Here is an 18,585-nt window from a genome sequence, read left to right on the forward strand (position 1 = left end):
TATTGCCTCTTATCTTAATTTGTGAAAAATTCTTTAAAAAAAATCAATTAAAGTCTTAATTTACAGAGAGAATATCTCTCACTGTATTTTATAAAAATGTTACTATGAGTTTTAAAGTATGTACCTACTAGAGCTTTCTGACTTGTTTAGCCTAGGCAATTAAATATTGAAATGTTTGATACGTGGATGTCGTGAAAACAATCAAGTACATATAAAATTTTCCCTTAAATACACTTTCAACAAAGCAAAATCTGTTCGGTCTCTGATAAATCTTAAGCCCATGCTGGATGCTGAAACCACAAAAGGCTTCAGGCTTGAACACCAAGATACAAACAAATGTAAACTAATCAGATTAGAGGCAATAAAATGGAAGCCAGTGAAATACTTTATGTTAAGAACCAATTAGAAGATGAAAATTTATACAAAACCGAACAGCACAGCAGCAAACCATACTAAAAGAATTTGAAAGGCGCAAAAACGATGTCGAGCGTTACCTGAAAATAAAATACATTGAAAGTAAGCCAACTATTACTAAATCCAGACAAAATCAACAGCCAAGAAACTCAGGCAACCGATCAGAGAGCTAAGCCTAATGTATACAAATGCTGGTTCCCTCATGAGCAAATTACATGAATTCCAGGCTAGCAAAGAATGCCATCTTTTATTTTTGTCACTGAAACTTGGGTTACGTAGTCAAATTTCTGATTCAATAATATTAATAATTGAAAAAAGTGATCATGCAGTAATTATGGCAACAATACACATACACTTAAGATTCAGCATTTTCTAAAAAAATAGTAAATGGGAACTCCTGTAAAGCAAACTATAAGACTACCAATTGTTAAAATTACATCACATTTCTCAGGGATAGACACCAAATGAATAACAGAGAAAATGTAGGAAAGGCATTTACAGAAATCAGAGAAAATTACATGCCTTTAAAGACCACTCTCAAAAACTATGGCTAAACCATAATATCTTTAAATAGATTGACAGGAAAAGACATCTTTGGGATAAATTCAAAGCAAACTAAATCTAAGGCAGATTATATGAAGTGCTTTATCTAGACTACAAAAAAGCTTTTGACAAGGTACCTCACTGTCTGACCATCTCTTTTACAAGTTGAACCATTTTGCTTAAATAGAAGGAGTTTTTCCCCTTTTTATAATCACAAATAGACAAACAATTGAAAATTCAACAACATTAAAATACATAAAAAATAAAACACACTAAATAATATAATATAAAATGGCTAAAGAAAATTTACATTAAAATATTCATCCAGGGTGTAACAGGCTTATGAGACCAAGATTTTGTTTAAAGCTTTCTTAAATCTAACAGGATAGTTTATTGATCAAATTTCAAGAGGAATGTGGTGAAAGATTTTCTTACATAAACAAATGACTTTTATGTTCTCACTGTGTACTATGGACATTCTGGAACTTTAAGTGAGCCTAGTACCAAAAGAATTATTGAAAACTTCAGTCTGTAAGATATATAAGGAACAAAGTGTTAAAATTTAATGTTTTACAAAAAGTAGATGCATGACTTGCACATTATCCGATTTTAGACGAAAGCAAATTGTTCCTTCTCAAAGACAGTGAGTCAATCTTATATTAAGCAAATGAGCCCCAAAAATATATGCCATAGCTCAGATGAGACTCCACAAGAGCATGATAAACAATTTTAACTATGCCAAAATCTAAACTGCAAGAAATTCTCTAAAAGCATAGCAACCAGAAGAAACCTATTTAATTTCTTGGTAGTATGATCTTAAGTTAAGCCCATCATAAACTGTTAGACCTACAAATTTGCTAAAATGGTGCTTTAAAATAGGCTCATTGTTCATTATTCATTATTGCCTCAGTGGCATTATTCAGGGTTCAGTCCTTGGACCTTGCTATTCACATGCTATATTGTGGATCTAGATAAAAACTTGCAGACTAATATCCAAGCTTTGCAGATGACAGGAAGGTTAACTACAATCCAATGACTGATTTTCACAAATTCTTAGCTGACATAACACCCATAGAATCCTAAATGCAACACTGGCTTATGAAATTGAACATTAACAACTGCACTATTCTGCATATAGGGAAAGGCAATCCACAAATTATTTATAACATCAACAATGTAGACATATCAGCTTGAAAATGAGCAAAAAGACTGAGTGTTGTATTGACAGAAAACCTAAAATGTGGCAGCCTTTCAGTTCGTGGCCTAATGAACTGAAAGAGAAATTCCACCAATGCAAACCAGTTATATATAAAAATTATAAGTGTATTTGTATCAGAATATATAAAGATAGTAATAATTATTATAATTATCAGTGGTCCTCCATTAGGTCCATCACCCCCCATGCCCCGAAAAAGAAGGCCTTAAAACTTTTACCTAATATATACTGGAATAAATAGAACAATCTTAAACTGAAATCCAAATAGCTCTAAAAAGTAAAAGAAATAATATCAAATTAATGGTGCAATGAAATATTATTCCCAGATGACTGGAAAATGCAAAAGATTACATCCCATTCCTTGCAAATAAAAAATCCATACATCAATTTCCCGGCATAACATAAAAATTGTGCAAAAACATTTAAAAAGTTGCTTCCAATTCTGAAACTTTTTTCTAATGTTTGGGAGAAATAAAAAATTTTGTCAAATGCTTGGCACATAAGCCTGTTTTTTAAAGTCTGAAACAAAAAATAGCTTGTAACATCTAAAATTTCAAATGCCAGGAAGTACCTAAATAAAAATTATTTTAAATACCTAAAACATCATGAAAAATTAACTCTAATTCCTAGAAGACTTGAAAAATTACTGGAAAATTTCAGAAATTTCAATTTCTGAAAGACAAAAGAACTATTCCCAACAGCTCGAAAATTCAAAAGAGTATTTAGAGATTAGTGCAATTCCTGGAAGTATAACAACATCCTACTCTTTGATGTTATTAGTAATTGCAATTTAATATTTTTTATATAAAAAAATAGGTATGGATTGATAAACTTACCATTTTTCTTATATAGTTTACAACATTTAAATTCACCTTTTTCCTATTTAATTAAATTAATGCTATCAAAAACAGAGAGATAGCAGTAGTACTATACAGAAAATAAGCAACTTATGTTGAAAAATCTTTCTGGGACAAAAATTAAAAATGTGTAAGACAGTGTGGAGAGGTTTCAAGAACAAATATTTACTAATAGTAACAGCCGATAGTATATTTACTAATTCTTATTTCTTGTCAATATTAATTTTTAAAGCTTTATTTGAGGGAAAATATTAAACGTACAAAAGGCAAATGTTTTTAATTCAACAGAAAATAAACATCAAGCTAAATTATATATTATGATTCTGTATCCCCAAGCCCTTGAGATCTGTCAATTTATGTAAAATGAGAATTTATGACTTTTACATGAAACGTTAAGGTCTTTTTACATAACCAATTCGCGACAATCCATGCAACTTTTTGCGAGAATTATCGTTACATGCTACTGGGCACGATTTCTCTACAGGGATCTTCGAATTGTGGCGATTGCCTTATACATTAATGACTAATGCTTAATGATAAATGCTTTCTTGCTGTATTTTATTTTCTGGAATATGATTACAGAATATATGAGGAACTATATGTAGTAGATTAAAAAAAACATATTTATCTATTTTTTATTAATGCCCTTTATATGACTATACACATATAGGTTCCATGTATGGTTCCCTTACATTGCCTAATGCCTATGTGCGCAAACAAGTCTTTAATATTTATCGATCAAATACATACTATTTTACCCATCTGTAGTAGAGCTTGTCCATATGATATGAATTATATATGATATGAAATATATTCGATGAGGCAACGTATATTTTAAAATTTTACCTCTTCGGATTTATCGATAATGTCATCATCTAAATGGTGATCTCAAGCAAGATTTTATTATATTAAGTTCATTGAATGAGCGCTCACAAGAAGCCACGATGCCCACGATGGTACGGATAAAGCTGGAGTAAGTAAAATTTTGAAGATTGTCGACTTTTGCGACGGACAGTTACAGTAATAATGGTGGACGAACAGTGTCCGGCAAGTCCTGAAACCCTTTCATTACCGCTGGCTACTCTCCCTAGTATCCCTAGAGAGATGGCCCGTCGTCCTAAAGCAAGAGAGCAGGCCCTCTAAGTTAAGGTCCTTCAGCTCCTCTCCTGGCAGGAAGGGGGAACTCATGATCTCTCTACGGATCCTAGCCGAACCTTCGCATTCTCTTATAAAATGATAAGCCGTTTTCTTCGCCACGCCACAACTAGAGCACAGCGAACTGGGCACCACGCGTAGATGTTGGTTGCGTCAAAAATGACCTATGGGACTCCGGTCAGGTCGGTTACACAGAGGGATTTTGCCAGGACAGCAGCCACTCTATCTAGCTTTAGTTGCGATAGATTTTTTATTCTAGTGTTTTAGTTTGATAGCATGAACCCTTTGGCCTGCCGGCAACCGGTGTTCCTACTCGAATGTTTCCTATTCTTTATCCATACCCAGTTGCTTAGGATATTGGAAATGTATTTCTTACTTATAGTTCTTCCAAGCGAGGAAGCTTGTCCTTGATTAGTATCACTACGATACACTCCAGCTCCTGACAGCCCTGTGGGCTATCTTTGAACCGTCTGGGTATTATATTTGCAAATCCTTTCCGGATCGAGCCTTTGTGTTGCGAAGTCTTAGATTGAATGGCAGCAGAATTGGCATTTTTCCTTCCACCAGTATGGTAATGGATATATGCCCTGCTATCCCGGGTCGATGCTGCCATATGGTGCTATTCCTTATCCTTACAGAGGATGACAGTGCCTCTCTCTGCCCACAGTGGGAAACGGCAAACTCAGGAGGATGGTCAGCGCTACACCTGGTGTGGTTCTCATCACATCTGCCGAGATCCGCCAGCCTTTCTAAGATTTCCCTTTTTTTTTTAAATCTTAATTTACTTGATTGCAAATCAGAAAGACACTATGCAGTTTTTATTATAAATACATAGTAAACTGCAGTTGCCATAAAGCTTTCAAATATACGAGCGTGACTATTGTAGCGCTATAAGATCATTTTTGTCTTGAAACGTGTTTTTAACCCTGACCATCGATCTTCATTGGAGGAAGACAAGTTAAATGCCCTTGCGTTGTTGACAATATAGTCCGGTTTAATTCTATAAATACATTGTATAAAAATTATCCATACAGCTGAAAAATCTAGGCGCTAACACATGTGAACGTGAGTGTAGAAAACGGGATGTGTAGGATTCTTTACTAGGCTGTGATAAAAAAAATAAATCAAAAAATATATCAAAATCTCATTTTTTGTCAAAATAAACGCGGCGAGTTCCAAATTGCCTAAAGGCGGCGAAAGCGAAAATTCGCCACTGTTTCTAAATTGAAACATTTTTCATTTATTTGAAGTATTTCTGTCCAGAAGAGTAGAAGAAATCATTTTTTTCAATAGCTCCGATAACTAACCGCATCTTATCTCGTATCGACTATTTTAGTTTGAAAATCTTGAAACTTCTCAAGAGCCTTTTGTACTTTTTTAGCCTTTGTTAAAAGTGTTTTGGATTTTCTTTGCAATTTATCGATATCCAATTTATAATTGCAGTTAAACCATACGAATTTATGGCCTTAAACAAGTTTCTGCTATTCAAATTCATTTTCAGAAGGCGTCTCGATCTTGAATGAACGTGTTTAGTTATTCATTTTGCATAATTCAATGATCTATTCTTTGACTTTGTTTTATTCGTAAATGGTTTCTTCGGAATTCATTGCTTGTATGGTCTGCCCGTTCCCCATCTAAGTATCTCCATACCTAGTTGCAACTCACTCCTGACCATTTTAATGGTGCGGCGTTTATCATATTAATCCAAAGGTCAATTTTATGTCTCCAGAAAATGTTTCTATAATTTTTAGCATTTGGTCGAGTTATTGAAATGTAAAATAAAAAATTTTAAAATGCGAATATTTCTCAAATATGAAAAAATAGAAAAATGTTTTATAGGTAGGGGAAAAAGAACTCCAATATCAAGGCTCTTACTTGAATTGCGCTATTAAATTCTCCGCTTATTAAATTGCGTAAAAAAAATCACGACCATTGCAAAAGTTCTTTTGCAGCTGCCTGACAATGCTCGGGATGCCTTCTCTGCTTCTTTCAATGGGTCTTGAGGTCAAGAGAAGCGTTTCCTGCTTTTCTGAAGTCATCTTTGGTAATCCCACTATTTGAGGGTGGGGACTCCGAAGACCCTTCTAACTACCGCCCAAGGTCTCTATTCCCAACTTCGTCTAAAGTTGTAGAGAAACTTGTAAAGAGAAGGATCTGGCATTACCTTCAGTCTTTTAACCGAATAACTGTTAAGCAAGGACTTCAAACATTGAAAGGGACCCATGATGTTATTTACAGTTTCCTTGCGGAAGTTTTGACTTGGGTTAACCCAGGGTGAGACATATATGCAGCCGGGTTCTGTGATCTGTTTAAGGCTTTTGACTGTGTTGATCACCGAATATTGCTGGCAAAGCTTGAATGTTATGGCTTTCGGGGTATGGCGCACTCCTGGTTTAAGTCTTATCTTGAAGGGCACTCTAAGACTGTGGTGAGTTCAGGTGAGAGGTCGTGTCTGTCTCGGGCATTGACTGTGGAGTTCCGCAAGCCTCTTTTTTGGGTCCAATCCTATTGCAGTTATGTTTCAATGACCTTGGCTTTCTTAAAAACTCTGGACTCTTCACTGTTTTTGCTGATGGCACCTCAGTGTTCTAAAAAAACAGTTATCTGGCAAAACTTTAAAAAAAGATTATAGTAAACGATTTGAAACTTATTAAAGCATGGTTTAACACTAATTGTCTTTACTTAAATTTGAGTAAGGAGACTTTAGTAACTCACATCATTGGGTATAACTGCGCTATTTGAGCTGCTATATTTGCGCTATTTGAGTCCCACCTTAAATATGATGTCCCACTTTGGAATGTTTCAATTCAGGGACTTTTTATATACTTTTTATTCTCCAAAAGATAGCACTGCGGTTTATTGTCGACATAAATCAGAGAGATTCTTACGGGCCACATTAAACACAAAAAATTCTAACCCTTACATCTCTTTTTATTCTAGAAACATCTACTATTTTCTTTAATAATTTTATATTCACTGTCCCCTAGTTCTCTTTATAATACTCGTCAAAACCTCAGTTTACCTCAGCTTATGTCTAACACGATCTTGGTTAAGAAATCTCTTATATGAGAGTTGTAAAATTTACATGTAAAATAGAACTGTATCGACTGCCAAGCAGCCTGAAATCAACAAATTCCTTAAAAACATATTACTATAGACTCAGAAAATTACTTCGTAGTAAAGCTAACAACTAAGCTTGAAACTAATGCTATATATACTACTGCTATTCTTGGAAGACATATTCATTTTATTATATTTCATTGCCAAAAATCATTAAGGGAATCTGGTTGTGTTTTAAACAACAAAAAATTGAGTTGTGTTGGATCTGGTGATCTCGGCGGCCATTCTATTGGAGTTTTTTCTAATCCACTGATCTGGAAATGTATCGTTAAAATTTTTTTTTTTGGTTACTGTGTCTATCCTTCCCTGAAAGCATGCGGATTTTCATCATAGTTATATATTTTAACAGAACTATATAAAAAAAAAATATATTGGTTGGTAAAATATCGTCGTATAAATATCGATCAACGCTTCTGTAAATTCCTCGCAATTGAATTCTTCGATCCGGGTTGTCTTCACACAATTGCTGAAGTATTTGCATTTTGTACGGGTGAAAATGATTTAATTTAAGTACCTTGCGACCAGATTCATAGGAAATTTCTGTTAAGGCTGAGCCTTGGCATAAAGACATTGTATGATTCATAGCAAATGTTTATGTCCCAATACTACTTGTGCCGCTTTATCAAGTACTCTACGCTAAATCTTTTTTTTTTGGTGGCCACCAATCCAGTATATTCAAATTTTAAAATTAGTTGCGTGTGACCTACATTATTTCAAGGATTTCCCTCATTAAATACAACAGCAGTGTCAAGTGCAACGATTTTCACAGCCTAATAAAAACTATTAGAATTCTTGCATCGATACTGTAGGGTATTGGTTTAAAAAAAATCATTAGACTTTGTTTGAAATTAACCTTTTATAATATATAACCTTTCAAATACAAGTTAACAAGGAATGCAATTTCAGCATCAAATATCTTAGAATAGCATTTAACAATGAAAATGTTTCCATTATTTAATATAGCGTATTTCAATTAAATTCTACATTTTTCGACCCTGTTTACATTTTTTTAATGCCCAACTATTCAAAAAGAGACCATTTAACATTTAAAGGTTGGAGTGCATAGAGCCCAAGAGGTTGCTCAACCCATGGCCTGAATATGATAGTTCTACTTCCCCCCTCCGGTATTTTGTACCAAATTGAGTTTTTCTAACTTTTTTGCTTTTAGATATTCGCATTGAAAGTTTTTAAATTGACATCCTGTAGATTGCCTACTACTACTTAGCTGTTTTAAATTTTATTACTCTGCAGTTGAAAAGAATACATATTTCACATCATCATGAAAATCTGTCGAATAAAACTGTAATCATAAATTTAAAAATATGTAAATATGCTTAAAAAATAATAGAATAAATTTTGCAGTAAATTTCGTATAAAAAAAAACTTCAAAACCGTCATGTCAGTCCGTATGCGTAAAAATGACGCAGATCAATTAATAATATTCAGCAATCTATAATTTTTTAAATACATGCATATCAACCCTTATTTTTTTCGCGAAGAGTATAAAAAGCGGCGGCCATTTTGTCACCGTAATCATTCTCCGCCAATTCAACGTTTGGTGAGCTTCAAAATTTTTGTGAAAAATCTGGTTTTAACAGCAGCAAACTTAAAAATGTTCCGATACATGAAAGTAGACCTAGAAGCCAAACCTGAATTCATGCAGAAGTATGGAAAGGAACAAATTCATCCATTTTTCTATTCCAACTTAGAATACATGTCCCTGGACCTACCTACACTACAAGATATCTTGGATAGCGTTAACTTCGAAATCGACAGGATGTATGTATTTCGCTTCCCTCCCTATATAAATATTTTTTCTCCCTTTATTGACTCTTTATTATTTATTAACTATTACAGTGAAAAACTTGGTCCAGCAAATATCAAGAGAAAGCAGGACATATATGATGCATTCACATTTGTTCAGAACAAGCTTTACATTTCAATGCATTACCACAAGTTTTTGCCAGTCATGGATGAACTCCTAGACTTAAAAAGGTTTAAAGTTAAAAGGACCCCTGTTGATCAATGGCTCTATGATAATAACAGGTACTGGAGAAGACAGCGTATCTATGTATATCCTCGCAGGAATATATTGAAAAATAGTAAGGGTCATGTGGACTTTAGAACTCATGTACATTCTGGAACACAAGGGCCGATCAACAATGCCTACCGAAGCATCAATACTCAATATGAGGAAGTGCTTTCAGATGATGTGCATGCTGTTAAATACCTATAGATTTAAATCTGTTATCAAATTTTGTTAACTCTAGTTATTAATTTGGTGACATAAAAATGTTTGCATAAGATCTTTGCAATATGTAACTTTCGGCATAGAAAAATAAATTGAATCTGTGATTCTTTTATTGTTTTATTTTGACATAAATTTTACATACCAAAAAAAAAGCTATAAACTTGCTCAAGTTATGTGAGATCAATTAAACTTTGATATCCTAGTTAAAAAAATAGATCTCTTGTAAGTTGGTATAAGGATACCAGGATAGTAAAAAAACATTTAAAAATTGATTTTTGTGATAATGAGCTTTGTGAGCAAAAAATCAATAGGTATACATTTTTTTTTCAAATTGTTATTTTAGTTAACTTTGAATTATTATAATTCTGGGTTGTACATACCTCTTTCGAAATCTGTTAAATTAGTGTTTGCAATGTTGTTTCAGCAGGTGTCTTAAATTCTCTAAATTTAATGGCTAATGGTGTACAACTCAATGGCAATTACTCAGCCTAACTTTATCTCAATTTGAAAATGATTTGCTAGATCTGATAATTTCAAATGTTGAACAGGTGTCTAATCCTTTCCTCTACGATTACTACCATCCCGCATATTGTTTTAATATAATGTGCATTGTTGAGCTAAGTAAATTTTACTCTATTTAAGTTTTTTTGCAATATTTCATGTAACTCTTTTAATTTTTTTATTCATAAGTGCAGATTAAAGAATGGCAAATTTCCTGTATCCTTTGACTCTGGGCTGAGAAACTTGCAATTTTCAATAGGTCTTTGGAATCTGAATTTTCCCAGCTATGTAGATTGCAAGCTCCACCAGTCAAAAAATTTAGTAAGTAAGTAAGTAATTACAGAGGAATATTGAAACCTAAACCAAAAGGTTTTTTCATTATATAACTATAACTGCTATTATGTAAGTTTATAACTCCTTGCTTTAAATCTATCATCTTCAAAGCAGCATGGCTTCTGCAGACAAAGGTTAGATATGTTTAATCTTTTCATATATGAAGAATTATTGTCAAAGACCTTGGAGAGTAAATGAACTGACTTCTCTAAGGGTTTGATCAAGTTTATCATACCATCAACATCGGGTTTACAGGTTTAGAAAAAAGTAAATTTAAATGGTAATCTATATAGCTTAATAACTATTACTTCAAGGGTTCGGTTCCTTAAGACAATAAGTTCAACCCCCTATTTTTTAATTAATGACATTTAAATATATTTTAAACAGCTCTGTTAGAATAGAATAGTTTTTAACGGATTTACCATTTGCAATAATTGTTTTTTAGATAAGAAATAAATTAATATAAACATATTCCAAGAATTAATATAAAATATAAATTTTGTAGATTAACATAAAACATTTATTAAACCTCACAGTCAAAGGTTAAATCATTATAAAATAAGGTTAAGACAGGTACAGTTTTATTTATAAACTTTTTTAACGTTTCTTCTAAATGAATTTATTTCCAAGTTCTTGTTAATTAGGCTATTTAAATAGTAATCTGTATTTGATCTTTCTAAATCAAAATTTCTTTCTAAATACTGTTTTATTATTTACTAATGTGATATATACTAATGATCCAAAGACTTAAGGAAAAGAAGACAAAAGTTTCTGCTCGGGTTGAATTTATTGAACCTTCAAAAGGATTTATTTAGGTTTGAACAGAAATATAAAATTAACAGCATGACGTCTATCTAAATGTTCATTTTTTCTAAATTCAAAAATCATGAAATTTTCAATATAAATTGTTTAATGAAAATTTAACTTTCATTAAACATGGATTTGTTTAAAGATAAAGGTATCATTTTTAATCTTAATTTAAAGTTCAACATTCATATTTAATTGAGCATTTAAATTGTTAGGGTTCATATCAATACCCATAAATTTTTTCCAGGCATTAAATGGTTTGTTACACTTTACTGTTCTATCGTCTGGTCAATTCTTCAGTCTATAGTTGGGAGAGTCCAGGTGATTGTCAGTCTAAAATTTAACAGTTATGCTGAATATCATTGCTAGGAACCTCTCTGACACTTTTTTGCACTTTGTCTTGCTTTAGTCACAGTTTGTTTGAATCAAACCAAGCCCTTGCCCTTTTCTGTGCCTCATGCTTTCCGCTCTGCATCTACAAAAGAAGTATCCTGGTTTTTCTTGTGGATCAGCAAACAGTATATTCACACTCCAGATCACCAAGGGGGAGGTCACTGATGAATATTTAGAACAAGATAGGCCTAAGAATGGACAGACCTCTGTTTAATCCAATTTAACAATGTGTCTGCCAATACTTTTTTTTCTACTTTGACATGCTGTTTTTTTCTCTTTAAGATAGGATTTAATTATTTCAATCCTACAATTAAAGGAACATCAGTTTAAGAAACACTAAAGGTCTGCACTTTAGCATTACTTATTACTCAAATCTGCAGGAATGAGTTTAGCAAAATTAATAAACTTTAGGTCCTTGACTGCATAATGATGCTACTATTATGCAAAACATAAAACAAGAAAGAAAAACAGTAGAATGCCTGTAAAAATATTACTCCAAGATCTTTTTTATGATCTAAAAAGCATTTGACTTGTCTGAGTAAAATTATAAAGTCACAAAGCCATGCACTACTCTAATCTACTAACACTAGCAGATATTTTTAGCCTGATGGTCTTTATTACATTATAAGTCTTATAAAGAAACCGGCACACAATATATTATAAGGCGAAACACTTAACCCTAAATATTGAAATAAAAACAAACAACTTATGATGCTATTGTTTTTGTTTTTTTTTGCAATTAGAGACAGTATAAAAAGCGGTTTTTATCAGAAAATCTTTTACTTGCAAATATTTTTTTTGTAGTTTCAATATTTAAATTCAATACAATATTGTAATTCAACTTAAGCACATGGGGTAACTCCTGAGAACTGATTTTCTCCACATCTCATACTGGTACCATCAGCAGAGTGTACTTAGATGGTGCTCAAATGACATTTATATAAATAGCCAGGATCTAGGGGCACAGGATCGACTTCTGGAGAATGTAATCAATAATCTGTGACACAAAATAAACTTTATTTCTTCTTGTCATAAATCCAAATTGAGATCCAGTAAGCCTCGGAGAGTGTTAAAATTCTAACATTTTTGATGATTTTTCCTCATTCCTCTAAATATTAAAGATTTCCCAAATTCCACTTCAGTTTTGAGTATAGATGAATCCCTAAAAATTTTACTGTCATCCTCGATATGGTTGTTTGGAACTTTTCAGAGAGCAAATACAATTTTCTGCATTTAGTCCTGATTTAGTGACAGTTTGTTTGCATCAAACCAAGCCCTTGCGCTTCTTTGTGCCTCAATGCTTTTTGCTCTTTTACTATAAGCTAAGTGTCCTTGATTTTTGTGGTTGTATCATCAGCAATCTGAGTACATTCGACTCTAGATCACATATTCCATTGATTTTGAATGTAATTACTCCTCTACAATTTTTTGTTTTCCTCCTATTTCAAATTCTTATGGTACTGCATTATAATGTAGTAAGCATACTAGTAAATTCACATGGTTTCACAATCATCATTCACTAATGTGGTTTCTTAGAATTAAAAAAACCAATTATAATAACTTATATAGAAATTTGTTAAATTTTACTGAATTACTGTTTAATTTATGCTGGGTTTATAAAGTAATAAAAAAATAATTTTACATTTTTTAATTAATTGCTGTAGTTTATTGTCCAAATAAATTTACAAATTCATTTAAATAAAATTTTGAAAGAAAAATTTTAGAGGGTTTGATTGGCCAAAACTAATTATATAAATAAAAATCAATGTTAAAAAAGTTTCAAAGATATTTAACAGCTTTATTCTTCATCAGAATCATCATCATCTTGGACCAGTCCTTTCAGCTGCCTCTCAGCATACTGAACACGAATATCTCTATGGGTATAGCTTGTACCATCGGAGCATCCAATATATTTGGATTCCCGTTTTCTCTTTTGATCTTCTTCCCAAGAAAGTCCATTAAGCAATGTGCAAAATCTCATAAATCTCGTGTGAGGAACCAAATAGAGTTTATGTTCACTCCAGCGCCTATTGGTATCAATAACCCATCTGGGAATATTAGGATCCCTGTCATCTTTAAATTTTGGATGGTCTATAAGCTCATAGAGACATGGCAAAAATTTTCGCATGTGTTTTGTCAATAGTATTTTGTCACGAATGAACTTTAAGACATGAAGAATATCTTCATTATCCATCAAAGGCGGGATATCCTCACTGTAAAGAAATAAATAATTAATAACACTAAAGATAACATTATTTTAAACTCACTTTCTAAGAATTTCATATTCAGTGCTTAATAGAAGATCCTCTAGCTTTTCATCGCTGAAAGAGCTGTAATCTACAAGACGGAACTCAAAAGGGTTGACTTGTTCCCTTTTATAAAGAATTTTGAAGAACTCCGCTCCGTTTAGTTCATAGTTAATCGAACGGAACATTTTTAGTTAATTTCGCTGTTAAAGACTTTAAAAACTAAAAAAAATTATAAGAACCAAAAATTTGGACAGACGCTCTTGAAAAAAAAAGCGGAAGTGAGCGTCTTTCGAAAAATGGCGTCTTTTTATACTGTCGCTTGACATTGTTGACAAGACTGATGATTTTTAAAATGTACTTAAACAACCATGAAGAACCAATGTTGCCAGCTGTTATTTATTGTTCTCTTTGGCAGAACCACAGATATAACTAGCTAACGCAATTTTTGCAATTTTGCGTTAGCTAGTTATATCTGTGCAGAACCCTCAGTGATTCCTTAAGCTGCAAATGAGCAGACTGTGATGCCACTTAGCAGTGTGTACTTTAATGGTGCTCAAATGACTTTTATATAAATAGGAAGGACGTAGGGCCTCAGGATTGACTTCTGAATGCATATGTTTGACACAAAATGAACTGTAATTCTTCTTGTCATAAATCAAAATTGAGATCCAGTAAAGCTGCTATTTTGTTGAAAATAGCTGCTTAATTTTTAAGACAGTTAGAAGAAATTGGCCTATTTTATTTTTGTTTAGATAAATATTGTATTAATTTTGAATGTACTTAATACGTCTACATTTTTTTTTTGGGGTTTTCCTACCATTTCTAGTACTATCTATGGATAGTTGGATGTATGTGATAGTTCGAGGGAAAGCTTTTCTTATTTTCCTTCACATGGACAAGCAAAAAGATAAATCTCAAGGAGCGTCAAAATTCTAACATTTTTGAAGATTTCCCTGCAGTCCTCTCGATATTAAAGATTTTTCAAAACTTGTACTGGTTAAGCAGAGCGAATACTCGGCGGGCAGTACATTTTCCCCATTGCGGATTGGTTTTTCGTTCGGCTGCATCAGAGCAAATTCGTTAACTTTAAGTATAGCATTAGCATTATAGCATTCAGTGCAATTATTTTGGAAGCGTCTCATAGGGTCGGTTCTGTGTAACCTAATCTCAAATTTACTCAGCCAGCCGAACTCTGCCGAACAGATCTCAGAATGGGCACTTGATTCCAGCGAATTGAACGAGATTTGGTTTTTCGAATGGTCCTTTCGAGCTCGCGCCAATACCGCGCAAATGCAACTCTGTTGTATACAAGCAGTTGCTCGCCCCGAGAACAATCGAATAGAATCCGTGCAGCCCAGTCGAAATCGCCATAAGTTAAATATGTTACAACATACGTTCAATGAACGGGTCTGATATAAAAATTGTCGCGAAATATTGGATCAACTACTAATCATAGGTTGAAAGTAGAAGGCAATAAGACAATAAAGTAGTAAGAAGCAAATCAAGAACGATTTTCATCTCAAGTTCAATAAAGTCGTTTTTTTAAACTTTTTTGTTTTCGTGAGGCTCGTCCAGCTTACACGCGAGTGAACCCCAGCCTAAATAGACTTATTGTGTATCTATTCATTCTACTCAATTTACATATGCAGCTATTTTGCTGCTATGATATTTAGGTCTTTTGTGTCCAAAGTGTGCTTAACAAATATTTCTTCCTTCTTCCATACAGTGTCTCACAATCGCAGGTTATGTTTCGGACAGTTTCTAATTTCTTTTTGAAAAGACGACAGATCTTTCCGAAAAGAAAGACCTGATCCGTGTTTTACATATGAATTCTATTTAGGTGTCCCTTAATCGTATCTTCATTCTTTGTTCCCATGTTTCGCGTTCTTATTTAAGGCTCCATCCCTTATTGTCTGTCTAGCAATTTCTCGAGTGCCTTTAAGACCAAGTGACATCAATCTAATATTACTGAGCATTAAGCCTTATCTCTCTCATTTACATATATATACGTTATAAGAGAATGAAAAGTAAAAGAAAGTCTGGTGGAACAATAGCATGGAAAAACACCGAAACACTACACGCTGGGTCCTTCGCAGGGCAGAGCAGCTCGAAGCTTGCCCCTGACTGAAGTGCTGGAGGCGGTTTTTCGAGTATGTTAAAAGCACATCTTCCGCGACACGCCTGTATAAGGTACTATTCAAGGACCCTGGTACTGAAATGGACTTGATGTCATACCATGGCAGCCCATTTTAGATGCCAGCTTTACAACTAACGAACGGGAAACCTTGAAGGCTCTGCTACGCACGCACTTTCCAGGCTCCATGTCGTTCCTCAATCACCCACGTAGCGCTCGGACTCCGATTCGTACCAAGTACGGGATTGGTTGTATCTATGCGTCCTACAAAATGGGTTAGATGGTCCACATGTGTTGAGGCTTTTTAGGACTTACACTATGGCGACAGCTGAAAGTTGCCTTTGTCGCTAAACCAGGAAAAAATGATTACGCAGACCCCAAATCGTTCTGACCAATCAGTTTTCTGCGGAAGACGATGGAGAGGCGGATAGATCTATACTTAAAAAAAAAGCAACTTAGTTAACAGACTACTGCATAAACAACGCCTTCCAGATGGGCAAACCCACGAATTTGACAATACACTACCCCCTGAGAAAGATGGACGGTGCTTTGAGAAATGGCAAGCCCTGGTTGGGTGCGTTCTTAGATATTGAAGGGGCATTTGACAATAATCTTTTTGCAGTGATCTGCCAAGTACTCGAATGTCGTGGCTCGGAACCATCGCCGGTGAAATGTATAGAGGCTAAGCTTTGACAGTACTGTATGTCTGCTCAGCTTAACAGCGAGGTTGTCAATGCATTGGCGGCTAGGGGCTGCCCATAGGGAGCGGTACTATTCTCAACCCTATGATGCCTAGTAGTCGACAGCCTAATATTTAAACAAGGGTGACTTATATATGCAAGCTTAAGCTGATGACCTATATAGGGCTGATCTATATACGCAGGACTGCCCAATAATGAGAGCCCTACGTATAGTGGACAAATGGTGCCTACTATTTACAACGAGACGTAACTTTACGGACTTTGATCCTGTTCCCATTTTGTTTTACTTGGATTGCCTTATAAAAAAAGGAATTATGTGACTAAAATTAAAATTGTAATAATATTTTGTTGCCAAAATTTATTTCGTTTTTACTATCGTAATTAAGCGACATGAACATTTCATAAAAATGTCACTTTCTTAGTATTAAATTCTTCAAACAATTTTGAATTTAATTTGAATATGTTTCAACATACGTTTCATGAACGGGCCTGATGTAAAAATTCTCGTGAAATACTGCTAATTCTAGATGGAAAGTGGAAGAAAATAAAATTGAGAAAACCAAGAATGATTTTCTTCTTAACCTCAATATAGTTGCGTCTGCGTGACGGCCACCCAAAGAAGGATCTTATGAACTTTGTCCCTTCTCTTGGGGCTAATCCAACTTGCACTTGAGTGAACCTCAGCTTAAATAGACTTATTGTGAATCTATCCATTGTACGCAGCTTACATAAATCTTTTGCTGCTATGATACCAGCAAAAAATTCAGCCAGCAGGTCTTCTGTATCTAGAGTGTTTTTAACAAATATTTGTTCCCTCTGCGATACAGTGTCTTAGAAGCACATGTTATGTTTTGGACAGTTTCTAATTACTACCCTGCATTAACTCCTACATTACCCAAACGCATATTTTACGTGTGTTAATACTATTTTCAAAACTCCATAAAAGAAAAAGAGAAGTGAAAGAATGAATGGAACAATAGCACGTAAAAACACCGAAACATTACGCGCCGTCTCCTTCGCAGTGCAGAGCGCTCCAAGCTTGCCTCTGGCTGAGATTTACAAAAAAACACCCAGGGATTGTAAAAAACAGTGCAGGAGGCAGTTTTGCGGGATATTAAAAACACATCCTCCATGACCCGCCTGCGCTAAACTAAGAAACTAAGATACCCTCGTACTAAACTAAGAAACAAACTAACGAACCGGAGACCTTTAACGCTATGCTACGGACTCACTTCCAGGCTCATTCCTTAATCCCCCATGTAAGGCTCGGGCTTCGATTTGTACCGAGTACGAGATTATCATTTAACTATTTCAATACTAAAATTAAAGAAACATCAATCCAAAAACTTCAAGAAACTCTAAAGGTCTGTGTCTATGATTCTTATCTTTGAAACTTTATAGCCGGGTGATTGGATTGAGAATAAATACGTAGTCAAAACCGATTAAGCTTAAATTTACCCAACCGATTTACTTAAACAATTGCATATTACTCAAATCTGCAGGAATATGTCTAGTAAAACCAATGAAACTTTAGGCCCATAATGCATAATGATGCTACTATCATACAAAATAAAGAGGAATACCTGAAAAAATATTAGTCCAATATCTTTTATATGATCTAAGAAGGCATTTATCTTGTCTGAGGAATATTGTCCATTCACGAAGCCATCCGATGTATAAGTCAGCTGTAGCATTATACTAATTAGTAACATTGTACGTAATTATTAGATAATTAATAATTATTAGATTTTTTTTAAAGGAAAATCTTCGGTCGAATTAGTTAATTGGACGTAGTCGGGTCAGATTTCCGAAAATCGATATGAATCAGCGATTCTCGTTTTGCTGAATTTAGCGGCAACGGCATTTTGTTCTGACGTTAGCGGGCGTATTATACAGAGTGAATTTTTTCTG

The 18,585-nt window shown here is 33.9% G+C and overlaps 3 protein-coding genes across 4 annotated transcripts in view; 2 read left to right on the forward strand and 1 right to left on the reverse strand.

Annotated features, from left to right (window-relative positions):
* Positions 1-18,585, forward strand: part of LOC126749036 (uncharacterized) — a 57,646-nt gene that overhangs the window by 7,266 nt on the left and 31,795 nt on the right. The gene's annotated exons all lie outside the window — the stretch shown is intronic.
* LOC126749039 (uncharacterized) lies at positions 8,822-9,663 on the forward strand. The gene is made up of 2 exons (XM_050458650.1): positions 8,822-9,084; positions 9,163-9,663. The coding sequence occupies exons 1-2, from the start codon at positions 8,918-8,920 to the stop codon at positions 9,539-9,541; spliced, it is 546 nt and encodes a 181-aa protein (XP_050314607.1). The 5' UTR covers positions 8,822-8,917; the 3' UTR covers positions 9,542-9,663.
* Positions 13,227-14,126, reverse strand: LOC126749042 (uncharacterized). Its single transcript, XM_050458652.1, has 2 exons — positions 13,858-14,126; positions 13,227-13,803 (listed from the first exon to the last, which is right to left on the reverse strand). The coding sequence occupies exons 1-2, from the start codon at positions 14,022-14,024 to the stop codon at positions 13,389-13,391; spliced, it is 582 nt and encodes a 193-aa protein (XP_050314609.1). The 5' UTR covers positions 14,025-14,126; the 3' UTR covers positions 13,227-13,388.

The sequence above is a fragment of the Anthonomus grandis genome, chromosome 22 (genome assembly GCF_022605725.1).
Source record: "Anthonomus grandis grandis chromosome 22, icAntGran1.3, whole genome shotgun sequence".
Taxonomy (NCBI): Eukaryota; Metazoa; Arthropoda; class Insecta; order Coleoptera; family Curculionidae; genus Anthonomus; species Anthonomus grandis.